At 31.3% G+C, this 17469-nt stretch overlaps 2 protein-coding genes across 2 annotated transcripts in view; both read right to left on the bottom strand.

The window, feature by feature from the left end:
- Positions 1-11806, bottom strand: part of LOC148942439 (uncharacterized) — a 199203-nt gene extending 187397 nt beyond the window's left edge. Inside the window, exon 1 of the mRNA XM_089103327.1 lies at positions 10915-11806. Coding sequence (XP_088959453.1) covers positions 10915-11806 — 892 coding nt within the window. The remainder of the gene's footprint in view (positions 1-10914) is intronic.
- Positions 11807-14171: 2365 nt separating this feature from the next.
- The window catches only part of LOC148942438 (uncharacterized), a 40836-nt gene continuing 37538 nt past the window's right edge, over positions 14172-17469 (bottom strand). Inside the window, exons 3-4 of the mRNA XM_089103326.1 lie at positions 15574-15732; positions 14172-14323 (exon numbers count right to left, since the gene is read on the bottom strand). Coding sequence (XP_088959452.1) covers positions 14172-14323; positions 15574-15732 — 311 coding nt within the window. The remainder of the gene's footprint in view (positions 14324-15573; positions 15733-17469) is intronic.

Genomic DNA, 17469 nt, shown 5'->3' with positions numbered 1-17469 from the left:
TGAATTTCTTTCTTTGAAATGCAAGAGTTGGAATATTTCATTAGTGTTTGGTAGTGGTTTACCTTTTCACATTTAAATTTTATTGTTTTTTAAAATTTCATTTTGAATTTCGTTCGTTGAAATGAAAGAGTTGGAATATTTCAGTATTGTTTGCTTTTGGTTTACCTTGTCAAAGTTACATTTTCAAGATTTTTCAAATCTCATTTTGAATTTCTTTAGTTGAAATGCAAGAGATGGAATATTTCAGTAGCGTTAGGTTGTGGTTTACCTTGTCAAAGTTACATGTTCTTTATTTTTCAACGCTTATTTTGAATTTGTTTTGTTGAAATTAAAGAGTTGGAATATTTAAGTAGTGTTTGGTATTTGTTTAGCTTGTAACAGTTACAATTTCTTGATTTTTATAAGTTCATTTGAATTTATTTCGTTTAAAATAATGAGTTTGACTATTTCATTAGTGTTCGGTTGAGGTTTACCTTGTAAAAGTTAAATTTTATTGATTTTTCAAAGCTCATTTTGAATTTCCTTTGTTGAAATGCAAGAGTTGGAATATTTCAGTAGAGTTTGGTTGTGGTTTACCTTGTCAAAGCTACATTTTCATGATTTTTAAAATTTCATTTTGAATTTCTTTCGTTGAAAAGCAAGAGTTGGACTTTTTCAGATTCATTTTGTCGTGGTTTGCATTATCAAAGGTACATTTTATAGATTATTAAAAGTTCATTTTTTATTTAAACAGTTGTAAAGAAATATTTGAAATATTTCAGTAGTGTTTGGTCGTGGTTTACCTTGTCACAGTTACATTTTCATGATTTTTCAAAGTTCATTTTGAATTTCCTTTGTTGAAATGCAAGAGTTGGACTATTTCAGTAGTGTTTACTTTTTGTTTACCTTGTCACAGTTACATTTTCAATATTTTTCAAAGCTTATTTTGAATTTATTTCGTTGAAGTGCTAGAGTTGGAATATTTCAGTAGTGTTTGGTTGTGGTTTACCTTGTCACAGTTACATTTTCATGATTTTTCAAAGTTGATTTTGAATTTCTTTCGTTGAAATGCAAGAGTTGGAATATTTCAGTAGTGTTTTGTTATGGTTTACCTTGTCACAGTTAAATTTTCTTGATTTTTCAAAGATCATTTAAAATTTTTTTCTTTGAAATTTAAGAGTTGGATTATTTCAGTAGTGTTTGGTTTTGGTTTACATTGTCACAGTTACATTTTCATGATTATTCATATTTCATTTAGAATTTATTTCGTTTAAATGAAAGAGTTGGAATATTTCAGTTGTGTTTGGTTTTGATTTACCTTGTCACAGTTACATTTTCCTGATTTTTAAAAGTTCATTTTGTATTTATTTATTTGAAGTGCAAGAGTTGGAATATTTTAGTAGTGTTTGGTTTTGTTTTACCTTATCACAGTTACATTTTCATGATTTTTCTTAGTTGATTTTGATTTTATGTGGTTGAAATTCTCGAGCTGGACTAGTTCGGTTGTGTTTGGGTGTGGAGTCCCTTGTTAAAGTTACATATTATTGATTATTAAAAGATCATTTAGAAGTTCTTTAGTTTAAATGCAATAGCTGGAATATTTCAGTAGTGTTTGGTTGTGGATTACATTGTCACATTTACATTCTCTTGAATTTTCAAAGTTCAATTTGAATTTCTTTCGTTGAAATGCAAGAGTTGGAATATTTCAGCAGTGTTTGTTTGTGGATTACATTGTCACAGGTACATTTTCTTGATTTTTCAATGCTGATTTTGAATTTCTTTAGTTGAAATGCAAGATCTGGAATATTTCAGGAGTTTTTGGTCTTGGTTTACCTTTTCACAGTTACATTTTCTTGATTTATCAAAGTTAATTTTGAATTTAATTCGTTTAAAAGCAAGAGTTGGAATATTTCAGTAGCGTTCGGTTGTGGTTTAACTTGTCACAGTTACATTTTCTTGATTTTTCAAAGTTCAATTTGATGTTCGGTCGTGTAAATTAATTAGTTTGTCTATTTCATTAGTGTTTTCATGTTGATGACCTGTTAAAAGTAACTTTTTCTTTATTTTTTCATTTTACATTTTGATTTCCTGTAATTGAAAAGCAAGTTGTTGTCTATTTAAGTATTGGTTGGTCGTTTTTGAAATTTCCACATTAACATTTTCATGATATTTATATTTTCATTTTGAATTTATTACATTTTAATTCACGATTATGACTATTTACATATAGGTTTAACGTTTTTTACCTTGTCAAAGGAACATGTTAATTATTTTTAAAAGCTAATTTTGAATTTCTTTCGTTGAAATGCAAGAGTTGGACTATTTCAGTAGTGTTTGGTTATGGTTTAACTTGTCACAGTTACATTTTCATGATTTTTTCAAAGATAATTTCGAATTTCTTTCGTTGAAAAGCAAGAGTTGGAATATTTCAGTAGTGTTTGCTTATGGTTTATCTTGTCACAGTTACATTTTATTTTTCTGAAATTTTAATATTTAATTTCTTTCTTTGATAAGCAGGATATTGAAAATTTCAGTATTGTATGCTTATTGTTGAACTTGTGTCATTCAAATTTTCTTGATATTTAAATGCCCATTTCGAATTTCTTTCGTTGAAATGCAGGAGTTGGACTATTTAAGTGGTGTTTGGTTGTGGTTTACCTTGTCACAGTTACATTTTCTTGATTTTTCAAAGTTCATTTCGAATTTCTTTCGTTGAATTGCAAGAGTTGGACTATTTCAGTAGTGTGTGCTCGTGGTTTACCTTGTCACAGTTACATTTTCTTGATTTTTCAAAGTTCATTTTGAATTTCTTTCCTTGAAAAGCAAGACTTGGAATATTTCAGTAGTGTTTGGTTGTGGTTTACCTTGTCACAGTTACATTTTCATGATTTTTCAAAGTAGGAATATTTCAGTAGTGTTTTGTTGTGCATTACCTTGTCACAGTTACATTTTCTTGATTTTTCAAAGTTCAATTTGAATTTCTTGCGTTGAAATGCAAGAGCTGGAATATTTCAGTAGTGTTTGCTTGTGGTTTACCTTGTCAAAGTTACATTTTCATGATTTTTCAAATTTCATTTTGAATTTAATTAATTTTAATGCAAAAGGTATACAATTTAAGTAGGTTTTTGTTGTGGTGTAAATTGACAAAGTAAAATTTTATTGATTTTTCAAAGTTCATTTTGAATGTCTGTCATTTAAATGCAAGAATTGGAATATTTCAGTATTGTTTGGTCGTGGTTTACAATGTCACAATTACATTTTCGTGATTTTTTAAATTTAAGTTTTAATTTATTTCATTCAAATTAAAGAGTTGTACTATGTAAGTAGTGTATGGTTGTGGTTTACCTGGTGACAGTTACATTTTCATGATTTTTCAAAGCTCATTTTGAATTTCTTTCGTTGAAATGCAAGAGTTGGACTATTTCAGTAGTGTTTGGTTATGTTTCACATTGTCACAATTACATTTTGTGGATTTTTAAAATCTCATTTTGAATTTATTTCGTTGAACTGAAAGAGTTGGTCTATTTCAGTTGTGTTTGGTTATGATTTACCATTTCACAGTTACATTTTCTTGATTTTTCAAAGTTCATTTAGAATTTATTTCGTTTAAATGAACGAGTTGGACTATTTCAGTGGTGTTTGGTTATGGTTTACCTTATCACAGTTACATTTTCTTGATTTTTCAAAGCTCATTTTGAATTTCTTTCGTTGAAAAGAAAGAGTTGGAATATTTCAGTAGTGTTTGATTATGGTTTACCTTGTCACAGTTGCATTCTATTGATTTTTAAAAGTTCATTTGAATTTATTTTGTTGAAATTCAAGAGTTGGAATATTTTAGTAGTGTTTGCGTATGGTTTACCTTGTCACATTTGCATTTTCTTGATTTTTAAAATTTCATTTTAATTTAATTCGTTGAATTTCATGAGTTGGACTATTTCATTAGTGTTTGGGTATGGTTTACCTTGCCACAGTTACATTTTCTTGATTTTTCAAAGATCATTTAGAATTTCTTACGTTGAAATGCACGATTTGGAATATTTCAGAAGTGTTTGGTTATGGTTCACCTTATCACAGTTACATTTTCTTGATTTTCAAATTCTTTTTGAATTTCTTTCATTGAAATGCATGAGTTGGAATATTTCACTAGTGTTTGGTTCTGGTTTACCTTGCCACATTTTCACACATGTATACACATGTACACACATGTGCTTATCATGAGTGCTCATGATAAGTTAACCTAACCTTTTCCGGTGAGTATGGTTAGGTTAGACTAGATTAAGTTAGGTTAGATTAGGTTAGGTTAGGTTAGCCTACGTACGCTTCACTTAGGTTAGCTTAGGTTAGGTGAGAGACATGCCCTAAGTTAGGTGTATGATTAGGTTAGGTTAGGTTAGATTAAGTTAGGTTAGGTTAAGTTAGGTTAGGCTAGGTTAGCCTACGTACGCGCGCGTACGTAGCCTACGTACGCTTAAACACCAAAATATAATAAAATGTCAAGTTTTGGAGTGTTCCACCACTCGCAAGCAAGTGCCATTGGTATTTTTGAATCCGCATGGTCAATTTAGGGGGTGGAGGGTGAAAATGTTGAAAATGTGAACCATACCACGACGGAATGGGGCTTCTACGAGAATTAGCCTACCCTCCACCCCCTAAATTGACCATGCGGATTCAAAAATACCAATGGCACTTGCTTGCGAGTGGTGGAACACTCCGAAACTTGACATTTTATTATATTTTGGTGTTTCATGCAAGAAAATACATGTTCCACAAAGTTTGAGGTGCAGTTTTCCACTCAAATAGAAATGCCTAGAAGCCATAGAATGTTTTCATAACAAACTAACACGATTAGTTAAAAAAAAATGACACAGTTAAAAAAAATGGCAAAACTTTATGAGTCTTGAACAGTCTTGGAAAGTATAAACAAAATCAAATTGAATATTAGATATATAATGATATCAATTGTTGAAAGATCAATCAGTTCAAGATTTTTTTTTCACTGTAATTTTTATTTTCATTTCCAATGCTGTAAGAACTGGAAAATAATAAATTTGCAATTTACGAGTAATTCGTTTTCAGTGAAGCACAAATGACGCAGAAGGCTTTAGGTTTTTACAGTTAAAGAAGGGGGCAGTATCCAAATTTTGCTTGTAGTGAAACTATATTTGTCTTGACCAATCTTGAAAAGAACTAATAAATTAAACTGAATATTTGTTGCATAATGATATTAAATGCTAAAAGCTCATCAGTTCAAAATTTTACTGTAATTTTAATATTTATTTTCAATATTAAGTACAAAAGAAAACCTTTGTAATATAATTCATTTTCAGTAAAGCGCCAATGACGCAGTAGGTTTTTGGCTTCTGCAGTGAGACGATACCCAAACTCTTGTTTGTAGTTATTTTTATTCGATTCAAACTTGATTTGCATATTCAATTTAAGTTTCACTCGTTTTAAGATTTATTTATTCATTTTCGTTTTAAGTTTCATTTATACTTTAATAGCAAAGTATTTTTTTTTCGTTTTCAGCTAGATTTTCATATTCAATCTAAGCATTACTCGCTTTAAGATCTATTTATTCACTTATATTATTACTTGTTGTATGTTTTTGCTATGATTGTTTATTTAATTTCTGTTCGTTTTGGGTTTCATTTATTCTTTAATAATAAGTTCTGGTCGTTTTGAGTTTGAATTTTAACTGGTATTTTTATCTCCTGAGGTTAAGTATAAAATGGCCTTTACTTTTTTTTGAAAAACTTATTTTTCGGAAAGTTTTTTTTTAATTAATTTTTGTTCGTTTTTGATAGCAAAAAGTTTCAAGTTTTTTTTTGGCATGGGGGGTTGCTTACTGTCCAATTATTCTTGACTTTAAAAAACGGATCTAGAACTTTCAATTTAAATAAAATGAGGCTTTTTTCAAAGTCTATACGATTACGTCTTTGACAAAAACCTTATATATGAACAATAGACAGCTTGCATAACTTGTGGAAAGCGTTAGACAACATTAAATGGATTGAAAAAATAGCTTCAAAAAGGGAGCTTAGACCATTTCATTTGCTGACACAAAGAGATCACGACTGTTTTGAATTGACCTTAATAGGAATTTGTGTGCCAAAGCAATTTTGCATCTATCACAGAGTATGTATTTTAACCTTATAATTGGATCATTATAATAGATTTCCAATGTGTTCTTCCCATACAAAACCCCTTCCCATAAGTTATAAACACCCCTTAATAAGTTATGCCCCAGGACATAACTTACAACGCCTACCCCTGGGCCCTGGTGGTCTGTGTCGACACTGGAGTTTTTGTTATAAGAACTTTGAACTATTTTAACAAAATGTCTATCTCAAAATTTTTATCTGATGCATTTAGGGCGTGGAGGAGGGAGAGGGGCTAGTTGCCCTTCAATCTCTTTTGACTCTTAAAAAGTGAACAAGAACTTTTAATTTCCAATCAAACGAGCCCTCTCTAAAGTTTATACGAGAATCCTTCCATAAGAAATAATATGAAGGATTCGGATAATCCTTAAATTACAACCCTTGCCCTGAAGGCTTTGGGGGATTTGTAATCCTCAAAGACCTAATTTCCAGAACTTAAAAGTTCCTCTGATATTACATGGATATCAAATTCCCTGAGAGAGCGTTTACCTATGGAGACACTTGAAATAGTTACCTACTATGTAGCGAGATACAGACATATATGAAAGAAAAACACAAATAAGAAAGTAATAGAATTATTGAGACTTACATTTGAGTATACAGCAGTGTACGAATATAGACAAAGCTTCAAATCGATCGTACAGACGGAATGATATTTTATAAAGATATTTCCTCAGTCATTTCTATATTCATAATAATCCCGAAAAACACTTTTTCACTACCATATAACACGGGTTTTGCTTCTGAGCATTCGCAACTATTTCACGATTGGCCCAACTCCTCTTAGGGCACCCCCCACATTCTTATTATGCTGACAAAATAAGATTATTATGCTATCCTACGGTCCAATAATTTTTTGGAAATATTTTGATCTTTAAACGCTCACATTCCTAAGAGTACTTCCAAACTATGTTTAAAATAATATCCCACTATTTTTGTCGAGTACTTCCAAGAAATTCAAATCCGTCTCATTTGCTTTGTACTGCAATTCAACCCGTAGTTTTTTTCCGCTTTTTACATCTGTCACGAGCTTTTGAGAATATTCACCTCTCTATTGTTCTGTAAAACAAAGCGTGTGGAATTCTACGAAGTATTACAAAGTACGGCTGGAATTTATCAAGCTCTTATGCAAATATAAACACCTTTTTTTACTTGATGTTTTAAAGGGATATTTGGTTGAGAATAAATGCGGTTTTTCTTTCCCCGTTAGGCATTTAGACGAAAGTTTGAAATGGGATTCAAGCGCAATTAAGGGGAGTTTAATTTATCTGGGAAGTATTTTCAGAAGGAAATAAGTTTCTTATATTTTAAGTTATTATATTTTCTTCTCACGGTACATTTTGGACACCCAAATGATCACAAGAAGCTCAAGATACTTGAAACATACCTTTGTCCTCGCCACTTTGTGACTCTAGTTTAAGATGACCTGAATTAGGTTTGCAATCTGCAGATATACCAGGAGAAGTTGCAATAGAAATCACATAAGTGTTCATAATAAATAAGTTTGATACTTAAAAAATGAATAATACAGTGTTACTTAAAAAGCTTTGAAAAAACCTATTTAGAGAGAAAAACTAACCATTTCCAACTAACTGGTGACTTAGCACTCAGGTGACTGGTGATTGGCAAGAATAGCGATTTCTACTTCGGTTTGTTTTAACAGCAAATGTTTATAGCGAAAACAAATTTAAGAGAAATTCCAAAAAGAGTGGTATAGAAATGGAAAGACCACCATTGCAATCACCAATGATTGGTGAAAACTACAGAAGCTAAAGAACAACTTCCCATCAACCAATTAACAGAAACTAGCACCATCTATCTCAAGAGAAGCTGCGAAATATAATTCCGACCAAAAACTAAGGTCTAGAACTCCAGATAGCTAAGATTTCAATATTAAATTATGTTGGTATTGCTCCAGCTGAAAAAAAAAGATTCAATTTTAACTGATCAAATTATGTCAAATACGATTTTAGCTGGTTCAAAGACATAGTTTGTTACACATATTTGTTATCAATTGTTTTTTTTTTACCATAGGATATTCTTAGACTGAAGACAACGTTCTATATCATGCAAAAACTTTAGCTCAATCATACTAATGAATTTTGGGTTCTATTTTGAAACATCTTTTCAAATTTAGCACTGCAGTGATTTTTATTTTGAAAAATATTTTTAATAGTTTCAATGAAGAGGCTACCGACGACGCAAATTAAAACCGTAATAGAAGTTAAACAATTGACATCACCATCGTTGAAAACCCTGTACTGGAGACTTGCAGCCCCTCACGTTCATCAACAAGGAAAATTGTTGTTTTCTTGGTGTTTACTATTGCTTTGAAGACAAATAACCCTGCTTGTGTTATATAAAGAATCCTAATTACATATTAAAAGTATCAAAATGATTAGTTTTGAAAATGTCTTGAGAGCTTCATAACTTTATGTCTTTAATTTTCTCCTGGATATTTATGTTTCCTTCTACTATTTTAGAATTTCATAAATACAATAAATCCTTTTCTGATTCTTTGATGCAAAGTGGATGTTAATATTATGTGTATCTTAACTGTCATTAATAAAACCACGTTTCAAAAAGTTAAAAACCCATATCACTATTATTGTTGGCATCTTTTATGTAGTTTAATCTGTTTAGCAAAACAATAGATTGTGTGACACATTCCTAGAATGTTAGAAAAGGATTTAAACAAGAGCAAAAAGTTACGTCATTTGAATTTTTTTCAAGAATGAACTTTGGGATACAAAAAATAATTATTCCAAACCATTCTAATCTCCAAACCATTTTAAGAAATAAATGGGTTCCAAAAATAGAACCACTGGACACAATTTTCAAAACCATTAACTTCATGACCATCCTATCCTTCATGACTTCAAAATATTTTACCGTTCCATAGAAAATTTGTGATCTCCTCAGTCACGGCAACAATACAAACTATTTTAAAGTCAATAAGAAACTGCTCTGCTTATTTTACCGTTTACCGTTATAGAAAATTTTACCGTTCCATAGAAAATTTGTGATCTCCTCAGTCACGGCAACAATACAAACTATTTTAAAGTCAATAAGAAACTGCTCTGCTTTTCGCCCATTTCCTAGATGAAACAATGCCTCAGAAAATAAATTGTCATATGCATTAGGGTCAACTTCCCTCAGAGAATTACGACTTTAAATCTTAGTCTGTTCAGAAAAGAAGTTTATTGACTTTAATTTTGGTCTGGCTTTAAGGCAAATAATTTTTTCGACAATTATGGTCCCCTTGATTTTTGGGTTTTCCTAAAAATAAAAATAAACTTCTAATCCCAGTTTTCAGGGCCCCGTTCCCCTAATATATTATTAGGTGTAAGAGGGCTCGTTCACCTCATATGACTTATAAGTTTTAAGACGTACAAGGAAATGATTTGGTCAAATTTGAGGGGAACGAATATACTATTTACTCTGGGTCACTAATTTAGGTTATGTTAACCCAGCGACTTTAGGGTCAAAGTTTAGACTACACTATAAAACAGGTTTATTGCCCTTTCTAGTGATTATTCCTGAAATTGTTTTTTTTTCTATACTAAGTTTCCAATTGGCCAGGGACAAACATAAGCAAGTCTAAAAGAAATTATCAAAATTTTAACTTTTTTTGGCTCTCTAATACCGTTACAGTTACCTCATAACAAACAGTCATTTCCGTTAACTTAAGCAATGATCTTCAAATGTTTTAGATTCACCGGGAAAAACTTTCTTTTGGAGCTTTTCAGTTCCATTTTTATTGAGCCTATACCAAAAAAAAAAAAAAAAAAAAAAATCGGTTTTGGACCCTGTACCACAAGGCGAAAATTTTGTGTACATTAAGATCTCCCTGGCCCTAGGACTTCATAGTTTTGCCTTAAAATTTATAAAACCTTACCAAAACCGTAAAAAGGGCATAAAAGGTTCTACATGAAGTGAACAGAGATAGGAAAAAAACGGTGACACGTTCGTTGCGAAGATGCACATACTCGATAAGATATAAATCGTTAACGTTAAACATGGTTTATATCTTTAGGATCAGACATTTTATGATCACAAACCATAGGTAAAGAACGACACAAAAAAAAAACTAAATTCTATTTAAACCATTTTCTTGCAACTAATGCACCAACAAATTATATAACTTAGTAGTTTCAAGGTTAAACATTAAAAGTAATCAGCAAATAATTGTATTTGTTCAAACGTATAATAATCAGTTACATTCCCCAAAAAGGGGGGAGGGATCTTAATGACAACTGTGCAATGAAATCCATAACATAAGAGAACCAAAATATTTGAGATTTTAAAGGAAAAAGCATTTCAAAGGAGCTATTTCTTGGCTAATTTTTCATATGCTAAACATAAAGATTTTTCATGATAAATATCACTAACCTTACTAAAATTCTTAAGACCGTAATGTCGTTTTTCATATTTTCATTTTTTTAAAACGTTATTAAAATTTTCTGAAGTTTTAAAAAATGCTTTCATATGCTGAGATAGGAAAAAGTTTTAACCAGCATGGTGCTTTCGATAACTATGACATGAGCGTACATAACTTTGAAATTAAAAAGAGCCTAAGCTTAATACATCTTTGACAAGAAAACTTTGAGACTGGATATACATATATATAACACCCTTACACATTGACAAAACAAATGGTTTTTACTCAGATTTAGTTTATGACGAGATAATTGGGAATTAATAGTAAAACGTTCCATGTGTACATCATACTTAAATGCGTAATTTTTTTTAGTAAGAAAGCTTTAACATTGTTCACCAGTATGAATTCTTGGATGACCAGATAGGTGGGATTTTCGACTGAATGTTTTCTCACATGCACAACATTGGAAAGGTTTTTCTCCAGTGTGAGTTTTTTGATGATCAGATAGGTGGGATTTTTGACGAAAAGCTTTCTCACATGTAAAACACTTGAAAGGTTTTTCTCCAGTATGAATTCTTTCATGATATGATAGGGTCGATTTTAGACCGAATATTTTATCGCATATGTCGCATTTGAAAGTTGTTTCTCCAGTATGTATTCTTTCATGACGGGATAAGGTCGATTTTAGACAGAATGTTTTATCGCATATGTCACATTTGAAAGGTTTTTCTCCAGTATGTATTCTTTCATGATATGATAGGGTCGATTTTAGTCCAAATGTTTTATCGCAAATGTTACATTTGAAAGGTTTTTCTTCAGTGTGAATTCTTCGATGATCAATTAGGTTGGATTTTTTGTTGAATGTTTTACCACAAATGTCACACTTGAAAGGTTTTTCTTCAGTATGACTTCTTCGATGAGTAGTTAGATGGGATGATTCGTTGAATGTTTTTTCACATATATCACATTTGAAAGGTTTTTCTCCAGTATGAGTTCTTCGATGAGCAGATAGGTGGGATGATTCGTTGAATTTTTTTTCACATATATCACATTTGAAAGGTTTTTCTCCAGTATGCGTTCTTTGATGACGAATTAAATTGGAATTTGTAGAAAAACAATTCCTGCACATATAACATTCAAAAGGTTTTTCTCCAGTATGCGTTCTTTGATGGCGAATTAGTTTGGAATTTGCAGTAAAACATTTCTTGTACATATCACATTCGAAAGATTTTTTTACAGTGTAGGTTCTTGGGGTATATAAAACAGAAAAAATGTTAAGTTCACTCATAATAAATTACTTTTTATTTATTACTCAATTCTGCTTTTAACACTTTTACCCTTAATTAGTCACTATAAATTTGGCTTCAATGAATCCTTTGGTGTCAAATTTAAAAGAACAAATTTGAAGTATTATTCTTGTGATTCAACGAATCCTTTGTTTATCTATCTTTTTCGGATAAAGAGCAGAACAATCTTTTTTTGCAAATACAATCTCAATTTTAAAACCTTAAGCTTGTAATGTAATTGAAATTCTTCAGCTTGAGGTTGTGCATGTGTCTACATAAATATGAGTTTGTCTAAATAGTGTCGCTACAGTATGACATCCAAGAACTGCATTAATTCAGTACTGACTAAGTGACTAAATTATTTGCAAACAACATATTAATAAATATTACTTATATCAAACATCATGGGAGGGCAACATTGCGTCTGATAAAAGAATGCTGCAATCCTTTGGCTTTCAACAAATTATTCATTGATTAAAAACAAAATAAATATACTCCCACTATCGTTTTTTCATAAAAAAAAAACTACTAATAAACTACATTTCTTCATTCAGAAAATACCTATTTAATATATTTTCAAATAAGCCAATACACCCAGCTCCTGGAATGCCACTGAGACGCAAAAATTTTGGTTTGGTAATTATGAATTTGTCCAACGATAAGCACTCAAACGCTTGAAACAAAATACTTTGCTATTAAAGCCATCAACATAATCTCATAACAATCGAACGATTTTATTCTGTAAAATTTGCACTCTTATAAAATTCGCATAAAAATTAATTGACCACAAAAACTTTTTCAGTGGTCTAAACGATCAAATATATCTTAAATGCAAACAGATATCGGACAAATCTCCCTTCAGTCAAATATAGCATAAGAAACGCAGTTCTATATTTTCCAAATATCTTAGCCATAGTAGGTATCGAATGTGATTTTGTTCCTCTTTTTGCCATCATGAATGTGTTAAACTATATTTTTGTGAACAATAATGACATTTCTTGTTATCGAAAAGATAATAATTAAAGGTTCTTTTTTTTCAGTAAGAGTTTTTCAATTACATGAACCAGGTAAAACTAAAATAAGATAAGAATCGCTCAAATAAATAGGTAAGTGAAATATTATTTAGATTACTTAAATGATATATTCGTATTGCTTTTTTTATTTGGCACAAAATTCAGCTCCAACAGTTTTAACTTTAATCAATTATTAAAATTTTATGTTAAGGAATATTGCCTTGATCAAAAATTTAAAGAAGCTGATTTGGAGCATTATTCTTGTCATTCTACAAATTATTCATTCCTTTACTATCATAGGCAACGCAATAGCGCTGCCTAAGAAAAGAACGATGCTGCCACAATGTATTATTATTATTTTTTTTTTTTGGTTTTAGACCAAGTCACTTCGTATCGAAGGAGTTGTCATAGAAATATCGAAAAGGGCTCATTCAATTGGAAATTGGACAAGCTTGTGCTCTTTTTAATAGTCGGAAGTCATTGGAAGGCAACTAACAAACCCTTCTACGCCCAAACTTTCCCCAAACTCATCCAATCAAAATCTTGAGATAGCCATTTTGTTTAGCGTAGTTGATTTCCAGATATAATTATGCTTTTGAGGAGGGCACTCCCCCACAACCCTCAAGGCAAGGGTTGTACATTACGGCCTAGGGGCATATAAGATTTTATATTAATTAGATCTTATCGAAAAACAATTCTTACATATATCACATTCAAAAGTTTTTTCTCCAGTATGAACACTTTGATGATAGAATGGGTTGGACTTTTGGGAGAATGTTTTATCACATATGTCACATTTGAAAGGTTTTTCTCTAGTATACGTTCTTTGATGATGAATTAAACTGTAATTTGCAGCATAAAATTTCCTGCACATGTCAAATTTGAAAGGTTTTTCTCAAGTATGAGTTCTCTGATGTGTAAACAAATTAGATCTTATCGAAAAACATTTCTTACATATATCACATTCAAAAGGTGTTTCTTCCGTATGAACTCTTTCATGATCATATAGGGTCAATTTTTGTCCGAATGTTTTATCGCATGTGTCGCATTTGAAAGGTTTTTCTCCAGTATGAACTCTTTGATGATAAGTTAGGTTGATTCTTTGGTGGAATGTTTTCTCACACATGTCAAATTGGAAAGGTTTTTCTCCAGTATGAGTTCTCTGATGTGTAACTAAATTAGATTTTATCGAAAAACAGTTCTTACATATATCACATTCAAAAGGTTTTTCTTCCGTATGAATTCTTTCATGATCAGATAGGGTCGATTTTTGTCCGAATGTTTTATCGCATATTTAGCAATTTAAATATTTTTATCCAGTATGACTTATACAATGATAAATTATCTGTAATTTTTATCTGTATTTTTTATAACACATGTCACATTTAAAAGGTTTTTCTCCAGTATGCGTTCTTTGATGAAAAATTAAACTGGAATTTGTAGCAAAACATTTCCTGCACATATCACATTCGAAACTTTTTTGTACAGTGTGGGTTCTTGGGTTATCTGCAAGGGGGAAAACTGAAATAATGTAAAAATCACTCAAAATAAATTACTATTTATTGGACACTCAATTTGGCTTTTAAAAATTTTAAACTTATTTAATCACTATATATTTTGTTTTCAAGGATTTTGCCTTGGTGAAATTTTGTAAGAGAAATTATTCTTGTGATTCAACGAATCCTTGATTTCTTTCTTTTCTTAATAGAGAGCAGAACAACCATTTTATGCAAAAATATTCTTAAATTTAAAACCTTAAGCTTGAAATGTAATAGCAAGTCTTAAGCTTGAGGTGAGTAAATATGAGTATGTCTAAAAGTGTCGCTACAGTGTGATATCCAAGAACTACATTGATTTAGTACTGAATACTGACAATCTTAGCCCTAGTAGGTATCGGATGTGATTATGTTCCTCTGTTTACCACCATAAATGCGTTGAAGTATTTTTTTGTGAACAATAAAGACATTTCTTGTTATCGAAAATATAATAATTAAAGTATCTTTTTTTCAGTACGAGTTCTTCAATTATATGAAATAGGTAAAACTAAAATAAGATAAAAAATGCTCAAAATAAATAGGGAAGCAAAATATTATTCACATTACTTAAGTGATACATTCGTATAGCCTTTTTTTTATTTGGCATAAAATTCGGCTCTAATAGTTTTAGCTTTAATCAATAATTAAAATTTTAAGTTAAGAAATCTTGCATTGGTCAAAAATTAAAAGATTCTAATTTGGTGCATTATTCTTGTCATTCTACAAATTATTTATTCCTTTACTATTGTAAAAATAGGAGAAGTATTTTCTTATAATTATATAAATTCATAAGCTTGAGTTGTGCATGAAATTACTTAGAACTTAAAAAGATACCACAGTAATAATATGGTATTCTAACAAATAACACCCAATTTGTACATACGTCTACATCCTTGCACCAGAAACAAAAGAAAATATCTAAAATTTTTAAAACAAGAAAAAAGTAGTAATGAGTTTCAAAAGTTAGAAAAGAGTCCCAAATAAAGGCATATTTGTCATTTTATTCAATAATTTAATTAGGATACAAGATTTAATATCCTAATAACTAAAACTATCTGGGACAATTGTAAACAAAATGTTCTTTTGACAAATGCAACCACCACGATCAGATGCAGCAAACATATAACTTTGACGCCCCACCACAATTCCAAAGGAAGTGATACTTTTTATTATTTTGGACTGCGAAATATACACAAGAAGCTCAAGATACTTGAAAAATACCTGTGTCCTCATCACTTTGTGACTCCAGTTCAAGATGACCAGAATTAGGTTTGCAATCTGTAGATATGCCAGGAGAACTAGCCAAAAGAATGTCTTCGTGTTCCATTGATGATAAAGTAAAAATATGTCTATCGTCGTTTGAGGATTCATCTTTAGGTTCTACGAAAGTTACTTCCCCCAACCCACTCCTGTATGAGCTTATACATAATAATACCCATTATGACAATGATAATGAAAAAGCTAAGCTATTTGCCACTCTTTTTGTTAATAAGCTAACATCAAACAATTGTAGCAAAATACCCCCAATTTACCCCCAATTCCTATGAACTCAAGTTACCGACCTCGCCCAGGATCCGAGTATATAACCAGCCCATTTTCAATCCAGGAAATGAACAACGCAATACATCATATTAGGACCAAAACTAGCGGCAGCTATGACAATATACACCCTAGATGGATAAAGAATCTAACCCATTCATACAAACAGGAACTTCTAAATTGTTATAATCATGCTTGGGCTTCATCTATGTTCCCCAATATCTGGAAATGTTCGTCCCTCTTACTAATCCTAAATAAAAATAAACACAAAGATCATCCTGAGTACTATCGGTCTATAATGATTACGCGTGTGACTGGGAAAACAATTGATGCAATACTATATTGCTGACTCTTCTGATTTTTTGAAAAAAATAATATGATCCCTCACGCTCAAGCTGGCGTGAGGAAACACCTTTCCACAAAATACACTTTCAAGATTTTAAAAAATATAATGAATTAATCATTCTCAAAAAATAATGTCCTAGTTGCAGCTTTCCTAGTTTTGGAAGGGGCATATGAAAATGTGAACCAGCAAATTCTTTTAATTAAACCTGCAAACCTTGGACTACCCCTCAAGCTTGTATCTCTTATAAAATCTTTCATAGAATTGCAACGTTTCATTGTTTGGGTAGGCTCAGCCTCTTCACCCCAAAAGACAATAACCTAAGGCCTTCCTGGGGGAGTAGCCCTCAGCTGCCTACTTTTTGCTCTGTATCTCTGGGACATGAATCTCCCCCGCACGAATCTACAATATGCTGATGATCTGGTACTATGGTCGTCTGGCAGCACCTTTGAGATTGCACAGTCAAAGCTGCGAAAGTCACTTTTCCAATTTGAAAAATTCTCTCAACATTCAGATTTACCCAATGCACCTACCAAGTCAAAAATAATCCAATTTCACCGAAAGCGAAATCATGCTAATGCAAGACTAACTCTAAATGGAACAACTATTCAAGAAGATAATCATATTAATTACCTAGGTCTCATGCTTGAGCAAAAACTTAATTTCCACCTCCACATTTCAAACACAATAAAAAAATGCTATAGAAAAACAATTATAATAAAAAGACTTCTTTCTACACCCTGGGGATGTAGGAAGAAAACCTTACTCCAGTTTTCTAAATCACATATAAGACCCCATATTGACTATGGGCTCATCGTCTATGGTGCATGTGCAAAGACCCAGTTGCAAAAAAATTGAAACAATACAAAACAACATAATACGTCTCATATTTGGTCTTAGGAAACCCACAAGCACCAAGTTTCTGCTTATGGAGAGTGGATTAACAACACAAAAGGGAGAGAGGTAGCTTTATCTTGATAAAACATCTTACAAAAATTGAATCAAATAGCTCACACACCCTACATAATTGGTTAAGAAATCCAGCAATGTATAGAGGCATTGCAGATGAGTATGCCAATAATCAGAAGAAGTTCCCTGTACCCGCAAAGTCTATTGCACCTACTTTCTTCCAATCCCCTCCATGGAATTGGTCAATCCCCATAATAAATACTGATTTCTCAAAGTGGACTAAAGATTTAACACCCATCGCTTTTGTCCAGAAAAAATTTGCTGAA

Source organism: Artemia sp. Qi Xiang Cuo, chromosome 17 (genome assembly GCF_049724085.1).
Source record: "Artemia sp. Qi Xiang Cuo chromosome 17, ASM4972408v1, whole genome shotgun sequence".
NCBI classification, from domain to species: domain Eukaryota; kingdom Metazoa; phylum Arthropoda; class Branchiopoda; order Anostraca; family Artemiidae; genus Artemia; species Artemia sp. Qi Xiang Cuo.
The sequence above is the reverse complement of the archived record's forward strand: the minus strand, read 5'-3'. Positions and strand labels throughout refer to the sequence as shown.